At 35.2% G+C, this 17163-nt stretch overlaps 1 protein-coding gene across 1 annotated transcript in view; it reads left to right on the top strand.

Moving 5' to 3' along the window:
* LOC109100437 (tetratricopeptide repeat protein 28-like) overlaps nucleotides 1-16260 on the top strand; it is a 259672-nt gene extending 243412 nt beyond the window's left edge. Inside the window, exons 14-24 of the mRNA XM_042765599.1 lie at nucleotides 2395-2535; nucleotides 6684-6828; nucleotides 7143-7322; nucleotides 8182-8690; nucleotides 9709-9956; nucleotides 10178-10302; nucleotides 11374-11605; nucleotides 12161-12237; nucleotides 12607-12736; nucleotides 12818-12925; nucleotides 13961-16260. Of these exons, the coding sequence (XP_042621533.1) occupies nucleotides 2395-2535; nucleotides 6684-6828; nucleotides 7143-7322; nucleotides 8182-8690; nucleotides 9709-9956; nucleotides 10178-10302; nucleotides 11374-11605; nucleotides 12161-12237; nucleotides 12607-12736; nucleotides 12818-12925; nucleotides 13961-15561 (3496 nt within the window). The 3' untranslated portion in view covers nucleotides 15562-16260. The remainder of the gene's footprint in view (nucleotides 1-2394; nucleotides 2536-6683; nucleotides 6829-7142; nucleotides 7323-8181; nucleotides 8691-9708; nucleotides 9957-10177; nucleotides 10303-11373; nucleotides 11606-12160; nucleotides 12238-12606; nucleotides 12737-12817; nucleotides 12926-13960) is intronic.
* The last annotated feature ends 903 nt before the right edge of the window (nucleotides 16261-17163 follow it).

Below are 17163 nucleotides of genomic sequence, written 5' to 3'. Positions count from 1 at the left end.
CAGGAGAGCATGCGGACGGGTCGCAGATGCAAGCGCTCGCCCCACAACTGGGTCAAAGTCTGTTACTTTAAGCCCAAATATATGAAGAGCAGATCTCATTCTCCGGCTCCTCTGGTGCTTTTCATTTCTGGTTGGCACCAAAATTAGATTATTCCTGTCCTGCAGGGTTGTACCCTGACAAAGAATTCAATTAACATTTTGACAGGATTTGGGATGGCTTTCGTCTCAAGAGGGAGTGCAACGGACGCCGGAACATGTTTGCTGAGATAAAGGATGCAGAATGACTAGAATGCTGGTGCTCTGACATCTTGGAATAGTTCAGAAATCTAGGGAAGAGGATTAGCAGACGTTCCCTTTCATTCTCAGAGCAAAGTGCTTAAACACGCTAACAAGCTATTCAGACGTCTGTAGAGAATGCAATATGCATTCAGTGTATTAAGATAAGTCATATTGTGAGATATAAAGTAACATTATGAGATATAATAAGTCATATTTTGAGATATGAAATAAATTTGAAATATGAAGTCATATGATATATATATTCATTGTAATATTATATATATATATATATATATAAAAAGTTATAGTTTGACGTAAGTCATTGTGAGATATTTAGTAAAATTCTAAGATATATTAAGTCATATATTGAAATATCAAGTCATATTGTGAGATTTAAAATCAGATTTTGAGATATGAAATAAATGTGAGATCTGAAGTCTTACGATATATATGCATAAGAATATGAGATATTTAATGTTACATTTTGAGATAAAGCCATATTGTGAGATATATAGTAATATTATACAATATACATGATCCTGTATTGAGGAATATTAAGTCAGTGTGAGATTAGTCATATTATGAGATATATATATATAGTAATATTATGAGATACAGCCGTATTTTGAAAAATATTAAGTTAATGTAAAATATGAAGTTGTATTGTGAGATATATAGTAATATTATACAATATACATGATCCTGTATTGAGGAATTTTAAGTCAATGTGAGATAAGTCATAATTATGAGATAAATAGTAATATTACGAGATACAGCCGTATTTTGAGAAGAAATGTAAAATATGAAGTATTGTGAGACATATAGCAATATTATGAGATATTTAGAGAAGTGTAAAGTCAGTGTGAGATATCAAGTCATATTGTGAGATGTATGTAGTAGTATGAGATATATAGTCATAAGATGTATACAGTATTATGAGATATATAAAGTCATTTAGAAATAATGCCATATAGTGAGATATAAAGTTATATTATGCAATATATAGTCATAATGTAAGATATAATGCCATTTGATGTTTGTATGTTTTTATAATATGAGATATACTATTAAGCTATATTTTGGGATATATAGAGTTATTGTGAGATGTGTATTAATATTATGCTATATGTTCATATTTTGAGATATTAATTCATCATGTGATATATGAATTCATTGTGAGATTTGTCATATTTTGAGATTTATAAAATCATAATGTTAGATATGAAGTCAGATGACGTTCTGCATACAGTTTTATGAGATATATAAAGTTACATTTCGAGAAATAGAGATGTTCCCTTAAGCAGATGTTCCCTTTCATTCTCAGAGCAAAGTGCTTAAACGAACACACGCTAACGAGCTATTCAGACGTCTGTAGAGCGTTCCAATCTCTTCACATCGACATGTTGTAATGCCATCTGATAATGTGTCCAAAATAATCAGCGGCACATCTGCGTCATGCATTAGGTGCAAACGAAGCACGTTTTGTGTGTGATCGAGGTGAGGTGGATAAAACGTATTAACCCAAAAGAAGAATCCAAGTGTGTCGTCTCAGATGAGTCAGATTACTGGAGAGATCTGTTTTTTCATTAAAGCTAATCAGAGAAATTTGCTCATGTGTTCCCCAGGCGCAGAGAGACTCGTGAGTAATTATCTGTGATTGTGGCTGATGTTGTGCCTGAGTTGTTTGGTCGTTTATAAAATTGTTCCTGTTATTTTGCATTGCATCTCAATGGACGCTGTGAATGAAAAGTCTACAAACATATGCATCTCTGGATATAAAAGCGAGTGTGTTTGACAGCGGTATTGATAAGTGGGAGCATTTCATCACTCAGATGTTGTGCTTTCATAGCTGAGAAAACTTAATTGAGTTACCAGTTATGTTTCATTGAAACGTTGTCAGAGAAATAAAAAATAGACACAAATGTGTCAGTTGAAACAAGTATTTCAGAGTCTTGTTGAATAATTGACTGTATTATTTGGCGGAAGTGATGTTTATTGATTCATTGTTAGTTTTACATCATGAAATTATTAATTGAACTTGTTTTTCATCAAAAAAGCAATTAAGCCGAGTAACTCTTGCTGCTTGAATAAATCACATTATGTTTGGTGTTTCAGAGCTTGTTCCAGCAGCGAGACGGAGAGCGAAGCTGGAGACCTTTTGGACCAGCAGTTTGAAGAACTCAATAATAAACTCAACTCAGTGACCGACCCGACCGGCTTCTTGAGGATGGTTTCCAGAAACAACCTCTTCAACAGGTCAGACACAACATTCATCATATGAAGTGTTTTAAGACTAAATTTTTATTCTAATGAAAGTGAACACGGTCAAAATGCCAAATAAACGCCTTTAGAGCGTCATAAAAGGGGTTCAAATGAGTCACTTGCTTTATTCTGAGTCTTCTGAAAGTTATATGATAGATTTGCTTGAGGAGGAGGCCAAAACCGGAGGGGGGTTTTTTTTTTTTTTTTTCACTGAAAATCCACTTCGGCTCATTCATGAGAGTTCATTAGATAAGTAGTGATCAAACGATTTCTTGAAAAGATCAGAGTCAAAAGAACGATTCTAGAATTGGAATCTTTTAAGTGAATCATTTGATCCAGGTCACAGAATCAGTTTGATTGATTCATTCGCTGATCTGGTTACTGGAAGTAAAGATTATTAGTGAAAAATGACTAAAAGTTTGGACTGATTGCTTCAGAAGAGTTGAAATGTAGCTCATAAGCTCATACTTTTATGCCCTTTTTTGTTTCTAAAACTATTTTTCAAGACCTGAACATCAGGTTATATAAGCTGAGATATATCATAATTTTGATAAGCTTTCCAGTCAAGCTCCAAAATGACTAATAAACGTCATAAAAGAGGTTAAAAGTGACTCATTCACGATATTTCAAGTCTTCTGAAGTCATATGAAACATACGTGAGGAACAGACCCAAATATAAGTGTTTTATTCATGAGAAAAATATCTAAAATAAGATAAATGTACTTGTGTAGCAATGATAACACTTGCCAGAGAATCTGAAACTTGTCATTTCTCAGGACATTGGTACATAGTTTTTTCTTGTTCTTGATCTGTTATGTTTTAACATTTAACCAAAATAAACCATTTGATATTAATCTACAAGAAGAGAAAGCACTCAAATAGCAGATGAAAACCCAGTCAACACCAAATAATTAAGCAATTTTTGCTCATAATGGATCTAAACTTTTTTCTCAGTCCATTGGCAATAGAAATGGTGTTTTTTTTTCGTGTTCTAGATGTGGTTAATTTTGATATTAACCAAAATAAACCATTTGGTATTAATCTAAAGGAAGAGAAAGCTCTCAAACAGCAAAGAAAAATCCAATCAAAACCAAATAATTAAGCAATTAGTAAACATTTTGCATATAATGGATCTAAACTTATTTCTCAGTCCATTGGCAAAAAAATGGCCAATTTATTAACCAAAATAAACCATTTGGTATTAATCTAAAGGAAGAGAAACCATTCAGATAGTAGAGAAAAAACCCGGTCAAACACTAAATCATCAAGCAATTAGTAAACATTTTGCTGGTAATGGATCTAAACTCTGCCGATGAGAAAGAGCAGCTCAGACAGATGATAATTAGGGAGCCGGTTCGGAGAGATAGTTTGGCATTCAGTCGAGTCCTTCACATCCTGATTCATTACGAGAGAGAGAGATGGTTATTAGCACTGAGGGAGGGAGAAACGTCAGCTAGGACAGGAACAGTGAGGGTATGAGGCCAGGTTATGCAGTGCATTGTTAAAGACGGGGTCAGAGCGGTCATCATTAGAGCCACGCTTCTCGTTAAGAGCTCTCAGCGCTGCACATCTCTCTATATTCATTAAAACAAAGAGTCGTCCCCGAGGGCCGTTCATTCCTCATCTGCACTAATGAGCAAGTGTCACCGCGTTAAACGAACAATTCAGCCAAAAATGATGATTCTGGCATTGTTCACTCACCCTTAAACCTGTTTGACTTTATTCGCAAGCAATGAGAATTTTTGAAGAGTATCCTTCTCTTTTTTAATTATAGTGGGCATGAAGCATTAAAATGTCTTATTCACTATATTTTGTTCTGAAGTCATATGATAGATTTGTGTGAGGTATTATTCGGTTTTATTCAACGAAAATACACATACTGTAAGGGTTCATGAGACAAGTCATGATCCAAAGATTCATTAAAAAGATCCAACTCAAAACAATGATTCATTAACGAATCAGGTATTAATGAATTCTTTTGAAACAGATCTTTAGAATTAGTGTGAATGATTCGATCAGTGATCTGGATTCACTGAAAGTAAAATTATCAGTGAACAAAAGTTTTTTTTATTGCTGTTGGAATATAGTGTATTTATATTTAGTACTATTTTAGCATTTAATAATAATTTGAATTATCTTTTATTTTTATATTTTCAGTTATTTCATTTTAGTTTAATTTTAGTCATTTATGTGCTTCTGTCATTTTTTAAATTTTTCTTTTTAAGAAAACTATTTTTTAATAGTTTTTGTTATTTTAGTACTTCAGTTTATTTTTTTTCAGTCAGCTTATTTTACATTTTGTAAAATTTAAGTTTCTCATCGCATATTTATTTGATTTTATCTCAGCTTTATTGTCGGTGTTCGCTTTTGATTATGAGTTAGTGTTTATCTTTATATTTTCATTTTAAGTTTTTTATTTTTATTGTTGTTTTTTTCTCCCAGTGTTTCTTTGAGTAATTTTAGTACCTCAGCGTAACTTTATTTTATTTCAATTAATTTATTTTATTCAGTAGTTTACAATTTGATTGAATATTTATATTTCATTTTAGTTCAGCTTTATTAATTTTAATAGTAAAAGCTGGTTTCAGCTATTTTTATGGTGTATTTTGGAAGGATTGGAACGATATAAATAACATCAGAATTGTAATTTGTTTGGTAAATTGTTTCACCAAAGGAAGAATCTTCCTTATTCTTACACGTGCTTGATCACCCAGTTAACCTCCAAATGGAGGAGCAGAGTTTGGGATGAAGCCGAGCCTCCTGTGTGTCTCTCTTTGAAGGCGTGTAATGATAGAGCTCTGTGACAGGAAGTGGAAAGGAAGTTGTCTGCGGAGCTGTTTGGTTTCCATAGTGATAGCGATTAGACCTCGAGTATGTGGAGTCATTACACCTACACAGATTCGTTAATAACGAGGTGTTTTGATGTCATCTGTGAGGTGATGTGTGGCTTCTGCCTTAATCCCAAGAGATCCACAGTGCCGTGTTCCTGCGGGAATAAAGCAGTAGTGTGTGTTACAGTGATTTCATCATGGTAAAGGGCTGTTGTTTGTCATACCATGAACTCTAAAGCGAACCCCTTGACCGTCGTCAAATCTCCAGCGCATGGCTATATGATAAATAACACTAAAGATCAATAAATTATTACATTTTACAAAAGATAATAATAACAATAAACAGTTCCTCTGCCAATAATAGTTAATAGTGTAATATTGTAAACATACAATAAAAATAATAATAACAATAACGTAATAATTATTATTTATTAATAATAATAATAATAATTATATATTAATGATTATATTTAATAAATAATAATGATTATTATTGTTACTAATAATTAATAATATAAATAATAATTATTATTCATTGGTATAGAATATAACACTTAATTATTCTTAATTATTCTAATAATAATAATAATAATAATTATTATTATTATTATTAGAATAATTAAGAATTTTTGTTTTTTTTTTTTATTTTTTTATTATTTGCATTTAGTATTAAGAATTTACTCTAATAATAATAATAATAATAATAATATTTGTCATTTTTTTATTGTTTTTTGTTATTAATTATTCTAATAGTATTAATTATAGTAATATTAATTATTTTTTTTTTTTTTTTGTACTGCTATAAATTTATTATTATTATTTGTACTGCTATTATTCTAAGAAGGTCCACAGTGACCTCTTTTTGTAACACGTTTTGTAACATGTAACTTATATATTTTAGTTAAGTTGCTTTCTGAGTGAACATGAACATGCCTCTGAAACAAACCACTTATTAAAAATGAGTGCAACTGTTTTTCCGGTGTATATCGCCATCTAGTGTTTCAGTTTCATATGACTCATAGAGTCTGAGGTGGTGTGATATCACTTCATCTTCTCCCATTCGTCACTATAAATGTCATTGAAATAGCACACAACATACTGTTTTTTTATGAAGAAAGAATATACTGTATACATACTCTATTTCCAGTGTGATAAATGAGCTGGATACAGCATCTCCTTCATGACTTATTTTAATCCGACTGCAAAAAGTTAAGATTTTTTTCACAAAAGTGAATGAAATCACTGCATGCAGCTTGACTTGCAGTTTTAGCTGTACAGTATGTTCATCAGTGTGTTTGTGGTGTATTTCAGGAGCTGTCAGAGTATGACGAGTCTCTTCAGTAACACGGTGTCTCCGGTGAAGGAGGGCTCCTCGTCTCTGCCGAGCCGCGCCAGTGCACTCAGCAAACCCCCGTTACGAGCCCTTTACGACCTGCTCATCGCCCCGATGGAGGGGGTACGACTGCACTCACACTTCACTAATGTTCAATAAATAATTACATTGATTAGTAATAATAATCACAGTAAATAAGTTGTCCACAAAATGATAGTTCATTAATTGGTTTGTAGCAGCTTTTTTATATTTATATATGGCATTTATTATATATTTAATGTAGTACCCAGAGTTTTGTTTGTTTATTTTATTTTTTTCACTAACTTAATGTTGGCTATTCTTTTATTTTTAAAGACGTTTTCTGATATATATCCAATATTTATTGGCTTACTCTGTGTAGTTTGAATATGTAACATGATTTTTCTGTCTCTCTGCAGGGTCTGATGCACTCCAGCGGTCCAGTCGGTAGACACAGACAGCTGGTTCTGGTTCTGGAGGGCGAGTTGTATCTCATCCCGTTTGCGCTGCTGAAGGGAAGCTCATCTAATGAGTATCTGTACGAGCGGTTCAGTCTCATCGCCGTACCGTCCATCGGCAGTCTGGGGAGCACAGCTAAAGTAGGCACAGTTCTGACACACATATAGACCAGTTATACCAATATTATACCATTATTTTGATATTTTTAATTTAATATTTTAATATTAGCTTTTAGTTTTTTTTTGATATTTTTAATTTAATATTTTAATATTAGCTTTTAGTTTTCAGGTTTAATTTTAATTTTAGTAAAAAAAAAATTTGTACTTTAGTACTTATTTCAGTTCATTTCCAAGGCAACATTGCTAAAAACAGAAATAAAACTGGTTTTGCTCTAATCACTTTTAATATGTATTTTTCTGATCTTTTGGTTTTATTCATCAAGTCAAAATAAAACAATACAAAAATAATAACAACAATAATAATTTACTGGATTATTGAAAATAGGAATTTTCACATGGTGATATATTTCTAACTAGCTTTGACCTGTGTCTCTTTCAGTTTTAGTTTTAGTCATTTTGGTACTTCAATACATTTCAATTATTTTATTTCAGCTAGTTGCCAAGGCAATTTTTTTAGTTTTTCTTACATTTAATTTTTTTGTATTTTTATTTTATTTTATTTTAGTATTATTTAAATTCACAAAAACTGTTTTAGTAGTTTCCACTGATATATACTACTATGTGCCTGATGGTCTCTGTTGGTTCATTTCACAGACTAATAAATCAATAAGGCACGTGAGATATGATAAGGCTGCAGTGATTTTACTGTGATTAAAGAGTGTGTTTGCTTTGACGTGAGGGAGAAAAGTGGTATATTCACTGTAGTTTACATTCTCAAGTGGCTTAATGCTTTTATAAGGGTGCATCAGCAACATGCCAAACATTAATTTTACCTTAATTTGTTTTTGCCCACGAACTCACCTGGTCTTTGTCACTTCAGGTTCATCCTCGGCGGACCGGTCCGGTTCTGTGTAACGGAGGCAGCTCTATGGCTGCAGTGGTGGGGAATCCTCGGCTGCCGCCGTCGGTGATGGACCGCTGGCTTTGGGGTCCGATGCCCTCCGCTGAAGAGGAGGCCCACATGGTGGCCGATCTCTTGGGCTGTCAGCCGCTGGCTGGTCCCTCCGCCACAAAGGAGCGGGTCATGAATGCCCTCACGCAGGCCGAGTGCGCCCACTTTGCCACACACATCTCCTGGAAGCTGGCGGCTCTGGTCCTTACGCCCAGCCAGGACTCCGGCTCTGGACCGGTGGCAGCGGCTCCCAGCGGAGGAGCAGGAGGTGGAGAGAGCGGAGTCAAATCCAACTACACCATCCCGGAGAGTTTGCACGTGCCGGACGACGCCAGCGATGCTGAAAGTATCTGCGACAGCCCACCGCTGCAGGAGTTCCTGCTCACCGCAGCTGACATCCTCGATCTCAGGCTGCCCACAAAACTAGTCGTGCTGGGGTCAGTTTAGACCTGCTGAATGTATATGTGAATGTCAGCAAGTTTTTGGACATTTTCAGACACTTGAATCACTTACAGTCTAAATCAACTAGAAAATGTCCAGGATTTTTTTTTTTTTTTTTTTTTTTTTTTTTTTTTAGAAAATCACAAACTTTATTTTGTGTTATAATTATTTATTTTTTTTTTTTTTTTTTATTTTTGTGTAATAATTATTTAATTTGTTTGTTTGTTTGTTTTTTAATTACATAATGTGAAGCAAATTTGTTCTAACCTTTTTGTTTTATTTCATCTAAATCTTTTTGTTTAGGTTCACCAAGGTTTAAATAAAACAAATAATTCCTTTAATTTAATTTAATTTAATTACTTTTTATTTTATTATTTATTCTAAGCAAAATTAGGCATCTTTTAATATATTCATATTTTAATAAATTCATGTAGGTATATTTTTAATGTGTAATAAATATAATTCACTTTCTTTGAATTCATGTAATTCATTGTCATTTATATATATATTTTTTATATATATGCTATATATCTGGCGTATATATATATATATATAAAACAATACCAAATAATGAGTGCAATGATTAAAATAATAGTAATTATATATATATATATATAATTACTATTATTTTAATTATTGCACTTATTATTTGGTATTGTTTTATTACTAATTTTTTTATATTTTATATACAATGTGCATATAGTAGTTTATATAACTATATAAAAAAATGTATTATATAATAAAGTATAAAATGTAATTATATAATTGTATGTATAACATGTATATTATTTCTTTGTGTTAGTGTTATGTTGACTTTATATTTAGTTATTTATGTTTTCTTTTGTTCATACTGCCCACCCTCATCTATGCATCAGCATTTTCATACATATCTTCGGTTTGACAGGCCGTACTACGACTACGCCCACATCCACAGTAGTTTACAGTCTATTTAAGATAATAGCGTCTGTATTACTGCTCCATGATGCTGATAGAGTGTGTTTTCATGACCTGCAGCTCGTACCAGGAGTCGGACAGTAAAGTAACAGCAGACGGGGTGGTGGGTTTGACCAGGGCTTTCCTGGCGGCTGGAGCTCAGTGTGTGCTGGTGTCTCTGTGGCCGGTTCCCATCGCCGCGTCCAAGATGTTCATCCACGCGTTCTACAGCGCTCTGCTCAACGGCACCAAAGCCAGCGCGGCCCTCGCCGACGCCATGAAGTCTGTCCAGAGCAGCAAACAGTTCTCACACCCCTCCAACTGGGCAGGTATGATCGCAGCGCCATCGCAAAAGTGTGCAGTATATGAGCACATCATACTGTGGTGAATAATTGACACTGTTAAACATGTGCAGTGATGTCATATAGTATAGTACTACTGCAGACTGTCACATGTCACTTTAATATAGTAGTAGGCAGTATTGAGTATATAGTGGGTGTTTTTAAGGTTTGTTTGGTGTTCTCCTCATGATTTGAATATGTCTCCACAGGCTTCATGTTGATTGGCAGTGACGTGAAACTGAACAGCCCGTCGTCTCTGATTGGTCAGGCTCTGGCTGAGATCCTGCAGTATCCAGACAAAGCTAGAGATGCCCTGAGGGTTCTGCTACACCTGGTGAGAAACACACACCAGCTTTACCAGGACCACCGGCCTGATTTATATTCACTGTGAATAAATATATGTGAAAAATCATATATGTGTATATAAGAACTTAAAGATGCATGACATAAATATAAAATGAAATACATACATATATAATATATATTACATATAGTAGTGTATATAATTGTTTGTGGGTCTAGTCTGCATATTAAGTGTTCATATGTCTGTATATATCAGTTGTTTTTTAATTATTATTCTAATTATTGTAATGATTATTTTGTTCTATTATCTATTATGACTTTCACTTTTCACTTTATATAGTATTTTATATGCTTTTGTTTAAAAGTATAAAATATAATGTATTTGATTGTGTGCATGTAAGTTATTATTAATTGTAATAATCAAAATAAAAGTTTTATATAGTATTACTTTAATATAGTAAGTTTTATGTTTGTAATAATTATTTCATTATATTTAATTTTATATATAATGTGCATATAGTATTTATAAGTGTGTGTACATTGTATAACATATATCAGTTATTATTTTGTACCATTGTATAATAGATGTATATAGTAATATGGAAGCATTATATATATATATATATATATATATATATATATATATATATATATATATATATATATAGTATATGCAGTATATTGCAATAAATAGAATGTTATAGTAGATGTGTTACAGTAAAAAGTAGTATAATATATTTTACAGTATTAAATGATATAGATATATATAATATATATATATATGTGTGTGTGTGTGTGTGTGTGTGTGTGTGTGTGTGTGTGTGTGTGTGTGCAAATTTATGAATTATTTATGAATTAATAGTATATTATATATATATATATATAATTTTTACGTGTTGGGTAATCCATTTTTGTAATTGTTATTTTGATCTGACATTTTATTTTCAGTAATTCTATATACAAAGTTTGGTCACTACTTTACTTAATTCTTATATTTTTATTTGTGCTTCATTGTTGTCATATTCAGTTGAAAATATAGAAATAGTAGTAACAGACAATAAGTATGAGCATCCAGTTTTTTGTGTCTGTGTGGCTCCCCCAGGTGGAGAAATCTCTCCAGCGCATCCAGAACGGCCAGAGGAACTCCATGTACACGTCTCAGCAGAGTGTGGAGAATAAGGTGGGCGGCGTGCCGGGCTGGCAGGCTCTGCTGACCGCGGTGGGATTCAGGCTGGACTCGGCTGGAACGGGCCTCCCTGCGGCGGTCTTCTTCCCCACCACTGACCCCGGAGACCGACTGCAGCAATGCAGCACCACCCTACAGTCACTGCTGGGTACGACACACTGCCACATGCATTTACTATTAAAAAACAAGAGTATGGAGGATAAAGATTACCAACCCACAGAACATTCTTGGACTGATGCAGATCGAGCACAAAAATGACACAACAAAAAAAAAATGTGTGAAATTATCAAACAAGTGAGAACAGGAATTGTAAAATGTGTAAATTCTCACTTATTTGTCATTGGAAACTTGACTTTTATGACTTATATTTTGCATTTATTTTTGTAACTGACTGATCTGAGTTTATGCATCTGTTAATGAGTGAACGTTGACAAAATTATCCACAAATAATGCTCTTTTTTCACAGAAAAACTGAGGTGTGTGAGCTCATATCAGTGAGTCCGCAGTTGACAAAACCAGTGCTAATTGAAAGGAAACAAGTTGACAAAAAGATTGAATCCAAGATTTGTTGATTAATATTGTATAATGCTAGATTTACAAGCAATTTTTAAAAGGCCAGGCCTTTTTGACTGGAGCCAGCACATTAGGAGTATTTTCAGAACACACAAGGGTTTAAAGAGTTATTTGTCCTTCATGTTCACAGGTTTGCCTCCTCCTGCTCTACAGGCGTTGTGTAAACTGATCACAGCATCAGAAACCGGAGAACAGCTGATCAACCGGGTAAGATGTCATAGCATGTATCAAGAACACACTTTACTTTGCTTAAAGTGAACTGTCCTGTGCTCATGCATCTGATCTGTGCATTACTACACTGCTGTGATGAGTGCCTGCTGTATTATTGAGATGCTCATGTTTGCTTTTTAACAATGCTCTTTCCTTCTCTTTCCTAAACTTATCTCTGAAGCTGTTAAAAATGTAGTGGGAATGGTAAGTGCTTAAATATCTGCTTTCGACTAACTCTAACTAACGCTAATACACTACCGTAAAGTAACTTGCCAGTGATTTTTAGCTGCTGTTTTAGTGTAAATAAAAATAAAATAAGCCTTTTTTTGTGCTTGACATCATTAAGATCTTTCTCATTTTCCACAGCTCCATCAGGTTTTGGTGCAGCTTCAGTCTGGAGAGAAGGAGCAGGATTTCTCTCTCGCACCCATCCAAGTGTCCATCAGCGTGCAGCTCTGGAGACTTCCTGGCTGCCATGAGTTCCTGGCCGCTCTGGGTAAGAGCAGCTTCAGCACATAAGTACTGATCGAGATGCTTTTCCTCGATGCTGAGGGGTCAATCTTTCTCTTTCTTTCAGGGTTTGACCTTTGTGAGGTCGGTCAGGAGGAGGTGGTGTTGAAGACGGGCAAACAGGCCAACCGTCGCACCATGCACTTTGCCCTGCAGTCGCTGCTGGCACTGTTCGGTGAGCATCACTTCACCCTCACATTGTTAATCACATCAACAAAACTGATTCATTCATTGTAAAGGTTTTTTAAATTTGAATTTTGTCATTGATTCTAAAGACAAGAAAAGGGCTGTTTTAATAGGATTAGCTTCAAACGTAGGTAATATTTCAGTCTACTCAAATAAGCGTTTATATATATATATATATATATATATATATATATATATATATAGCACATCTTACACACTGGTAATTTGAAGTTATTTACATAAAAATGATTTTACAATAATCACAACAATGCACAAGATATAAAATTAATGTTATTTTTGTAATTTTAATGATATTTTCAAAAAAAAAAGATGCAAAAAACAATTACTATGACTAAAACAAAACAAAAAAACTGGGTAAAAATATATGTATACTATATTTCCATTATATATCCATTGCTACACTAATAAAAAAATTAACAATCTATTTTTCAAAAAATACAGTGTATTGTATCATTTCACAAACCATATATTAATTCTTTATTTTGAAGATAGTCAGTTTTTATTTAGACAACATTAAGACAATTATATAAATATGCATAACTTTATTAGTGGTACTCTATTTACCACTAATATATAGGTAAAAATATAATTTTTTACAATTATATTATTTGTAATAATAGTCATTCATTACGTGCCATATAAATTGAGTATTAAAAAAATCATTATTGCTATTTTCCCACCAGTAAAATTTAGTTGTATATTTAATTTTATAAAAACCCTTTTGAATGATTTTAAAATTTTGACAAAAAAATGGGGAAATGACTATATATTGTTTTTGTTGTATTTACATTGTATTTTATACTGTATTTAATTTGTATATACAGTACAATACTGGAAAAAATATATTAATAATATTATCTAATGTCATTAATTGCATGCCATAAATAATCACTATTACTATTTTTACTAGCAATAGAATTTCTACGTCTATACACCCTTAAAATATGTAACGTTATATATAACATCTGACTTTATAATAATCACACTTTAATGTTCCCCTCAGACTCTACTGAGCTGCCAAAGCGTCTGAGTCTGGACAGTTCATCGTCTCTGGAGTCTCTGGCCTCGGCACAGTCTGTGTCCCACCAGCTGCCTATGGGTTACCCCAACCCTCCCTTCTCCCCTCCATGCCCTGACAGCCTGGGCTCTGATGCCATCTCCGTCTACAGCCTGAGCTCCATCGCCTCTTCCATGAGCTTCCTGTCCCGTCCCGAAGGCGCGTCTGACTTTATCAGCCAGCGCTCGCGGCAGCAGGAACTAGAGCGGCATCGGGGTGGAGCTGGGCTTTTCGCGTCCCACCGGCACATGTCGGTGCCCCGCAGCCGCTCATCCCCACATGGAGCCGTGGGAGGGCATGATGATGAAGAGTATGAAGGATACAGTATAATCAGCAGCGAGCCATTGGGTAGCCAATGCGACACGCTCCCTCGTCCCACAAACCACAGGAACCATCGGGGTGCGGCGCGTGGCGGGACCGGCAGGGGTTACGCAGTGTCCGTGTCCTCCAGGGGAAGCGTCAGCACCCCAACGTCCCCTGTCAAAGCCACCCTGGTTCCTAGTCCCAACTCTCCCTTCCAGAAGGTCGGGAAGGTGAGCAGTTCCGACACGGGTGAATCTGATCAATCCAGCACAGAGACGGACAGCACTGTGAAGTCCCAAGAGGAGCGTACGCCCGGAGCGGCTCTAGACCCACAGGAACTGGCACAGAAGATCCTGGAAGAGACGCAAAGCCACATGCGGGCCGTCGAGACTTTGCAGAGAAGCACTGGGAGTGTCCCGCTTGGTGACGGGATGGGCAGCGGAGGGCCCCCGACCCCAACCGGAGGATCTGCTTTCCGTTCCTCGGAGACGAGCGCATTCAGTCGCCCTAGTAGCCGGGCAAGCATCAAGGCGCAGTCATCTCCGCTCCCGACACGCCCCAAACCGCCCTCCCGTACGTCGTCCCTACAGAAGGTCAGCTCGGGATACAACAGCCCCGCTACGTCTGAGACGTCCCTAAAGGAAGGCAGCCAACCGTCGCCAACTTCTGACAGTCATGCCCAGTTTAAACTCAAGTATCCCAGCTCGCCCTACAGTGGCCACATCTCCCGCTCGCCCAGCAACGTCTCACCCAGCTCGGGCCACCAGTCACCGGCTGGCAGCGCATCCTCTCCCGCGTTGTCCTACTCCTCGACGGGCTCGACGCGCTCCAGTCCGGCAGACGCCCCGGATATCGACCGACTCAAATTGGCCTCTATTGATGAAAAAGTCCAAGCGATCCACAATCTCAAGACCTTCTGGGCCAGCGCGACCCAACAGCAGCACTCGGGACCAATGCGGGCGCTCCGTGGTGGGAAGCTGAGCACCGCAAAACGAGATGTCCTGGGCCTTCTGAACCTCTCGCCCCGGCATGGCGTGACAGGACAGGATACGCCCGGCCAAGATGTGGCACTAGAGCAAAGAAATCCACCCAATGGCCATCGCAAGATCGATCCTAAAAGAGTTGCGCCTTCTCCGACGGCTTCCACCGGCAGCAGTCCGGGGTCGCATCCCATCCGACTGCCTTCAGGGAACGGGTACAAGTTCCTTTCGCCAGGACGGTTCTTCCCTTCATCTAAATGTTGAGATTCTGTGTGACTGGCTTCTCTTGATAAAGGAGTATTTTGAGTATTTATAACTCTTGAAAACAGTGAAAAGGACAGTCTGGGCGAGGAAGTGCACATTCCCAGAAGCCTCAAACTGCCTACTGTTTTATTTTCCGTGCAGAGAGCATATAATCCTTATGCTTCCACCTACACTGTAAAGGACCGTTTATATATGCAGACTGATCTTAGACTTGCACAAGGCATGTCAGACAAAAAAAGAAGAGATTATACCAAAATGGTATTTCAAAAAAAGACAAAAAGGCTCGCTGTTTGTGTTAGTGAAGATGATGCGGCTTTGACTGGTTTATTTCTTTTTTCTTTTCTTTTTTTTTATATAATTATTGTTATTATTATTATTATGGATGGTAATTGTTATTACAGTTATTTGTTTTGTAAATTAAATCAACGTTTTGCAATCAGTATTATACGTTTTTATATTGTTAAAGAAGCAAACCATGCACAAAAAAAGTTGAAAAAACATTTTCATATTTTTATTGAGATGGTGACGATGCACCTGACCTGACTTCTATGTGAATTGAGTGTCAATATTACAGCATGGGTTCTCTTGCTCTCCAGTGATTCAGTGTCTTTTTAACAGAGGTTTTGCATATGTGGACTCTCATCCAGACATATCTCAGTCATTTCTCAGTAAAATGATCTCAATAAAAAGTTTAATTTACTCTCTTGTGGTGGTCTGCTATTCATTTTAATATTACTATACAACAGAATGGAAAGATTATAATAGCTCCATAAATAAAAAATAAATTATGGAAAATAAATAAATAAGCAAGCAAGCAAATAAATAAATAAATACATAATAATGATGATGATAATAATTATAATAAATTATTTGTAACCAACTATTTTATTACAAATCACTTTCCACATTATTTTTTAATGATTAGGTATATAGATTTTACTTTACAAATAGGTTTTTTATTTTATTCATATTTCTATGCAATTGTATCCTTATATTGATTTAAAATTCACTATATTCATAAATCTTTCAATTTTATTGTATTTAAAATGATTAAAAACAAATGGGTAAAACCTAGTGGTTTGAAGGATAGTGGCAAAAATTGGTAAAGATTTAAAATCACAATTAATTAGTATTTTAGGACTGCACTGTTATCCATAAATAGTATTTTAATGTCATGTAATGGTAATTGTTGTTCTAGAAATATGCCTGACAAGAGTTTTTGGTAGGCTTATATAAAATTATGGTTAAACTGAATGACATTTTAGTGGGTGTCTTCTCTAAATCATGGTAAAAATGTATGATAATCATTATTTTTGCTCAGAAAATAAAGAAATAAATAAATAGGACCCATTCTAATGTACCAAAATAATAATAATAATAAAATAAAAAATAAAGCTGTATTAAACTTTTATTGTTTTGATGTTTGAAAACCCCTTCTCGTCTTTGACCATAACTTGAGTGCATTGCAAAGTCAATTTGGATAAAACTGTCTGTCAAATCCATAAATGTAAACAAACTCATGATATGGAGCAGATAGTGAAGAATAAAAGTTAAACGGGTGTCCAGCATGCATGTAAACCTTCAACGGTGATTAAAAACATC

Source organism: Cyprinus carpio, chromosome A10 (genome assembly GCF_018340385.1).
Source record: "Cyprinus carpio isolate SPL01 chromosome A10, ASM1834038v1, whole genome shotgun sequence".
In the NCBI taxonomy this organism is placed as follows: domain Eukaryota; kingdom Metazoa; phylum Chordata; class Actinopteri; order Cypriniformes; family Cyprinidae; genus Cyprinus; species Cyprinus carpio.
This window is presented reverse-complemented; position numbering and strand designations above follow the sequence as displayed.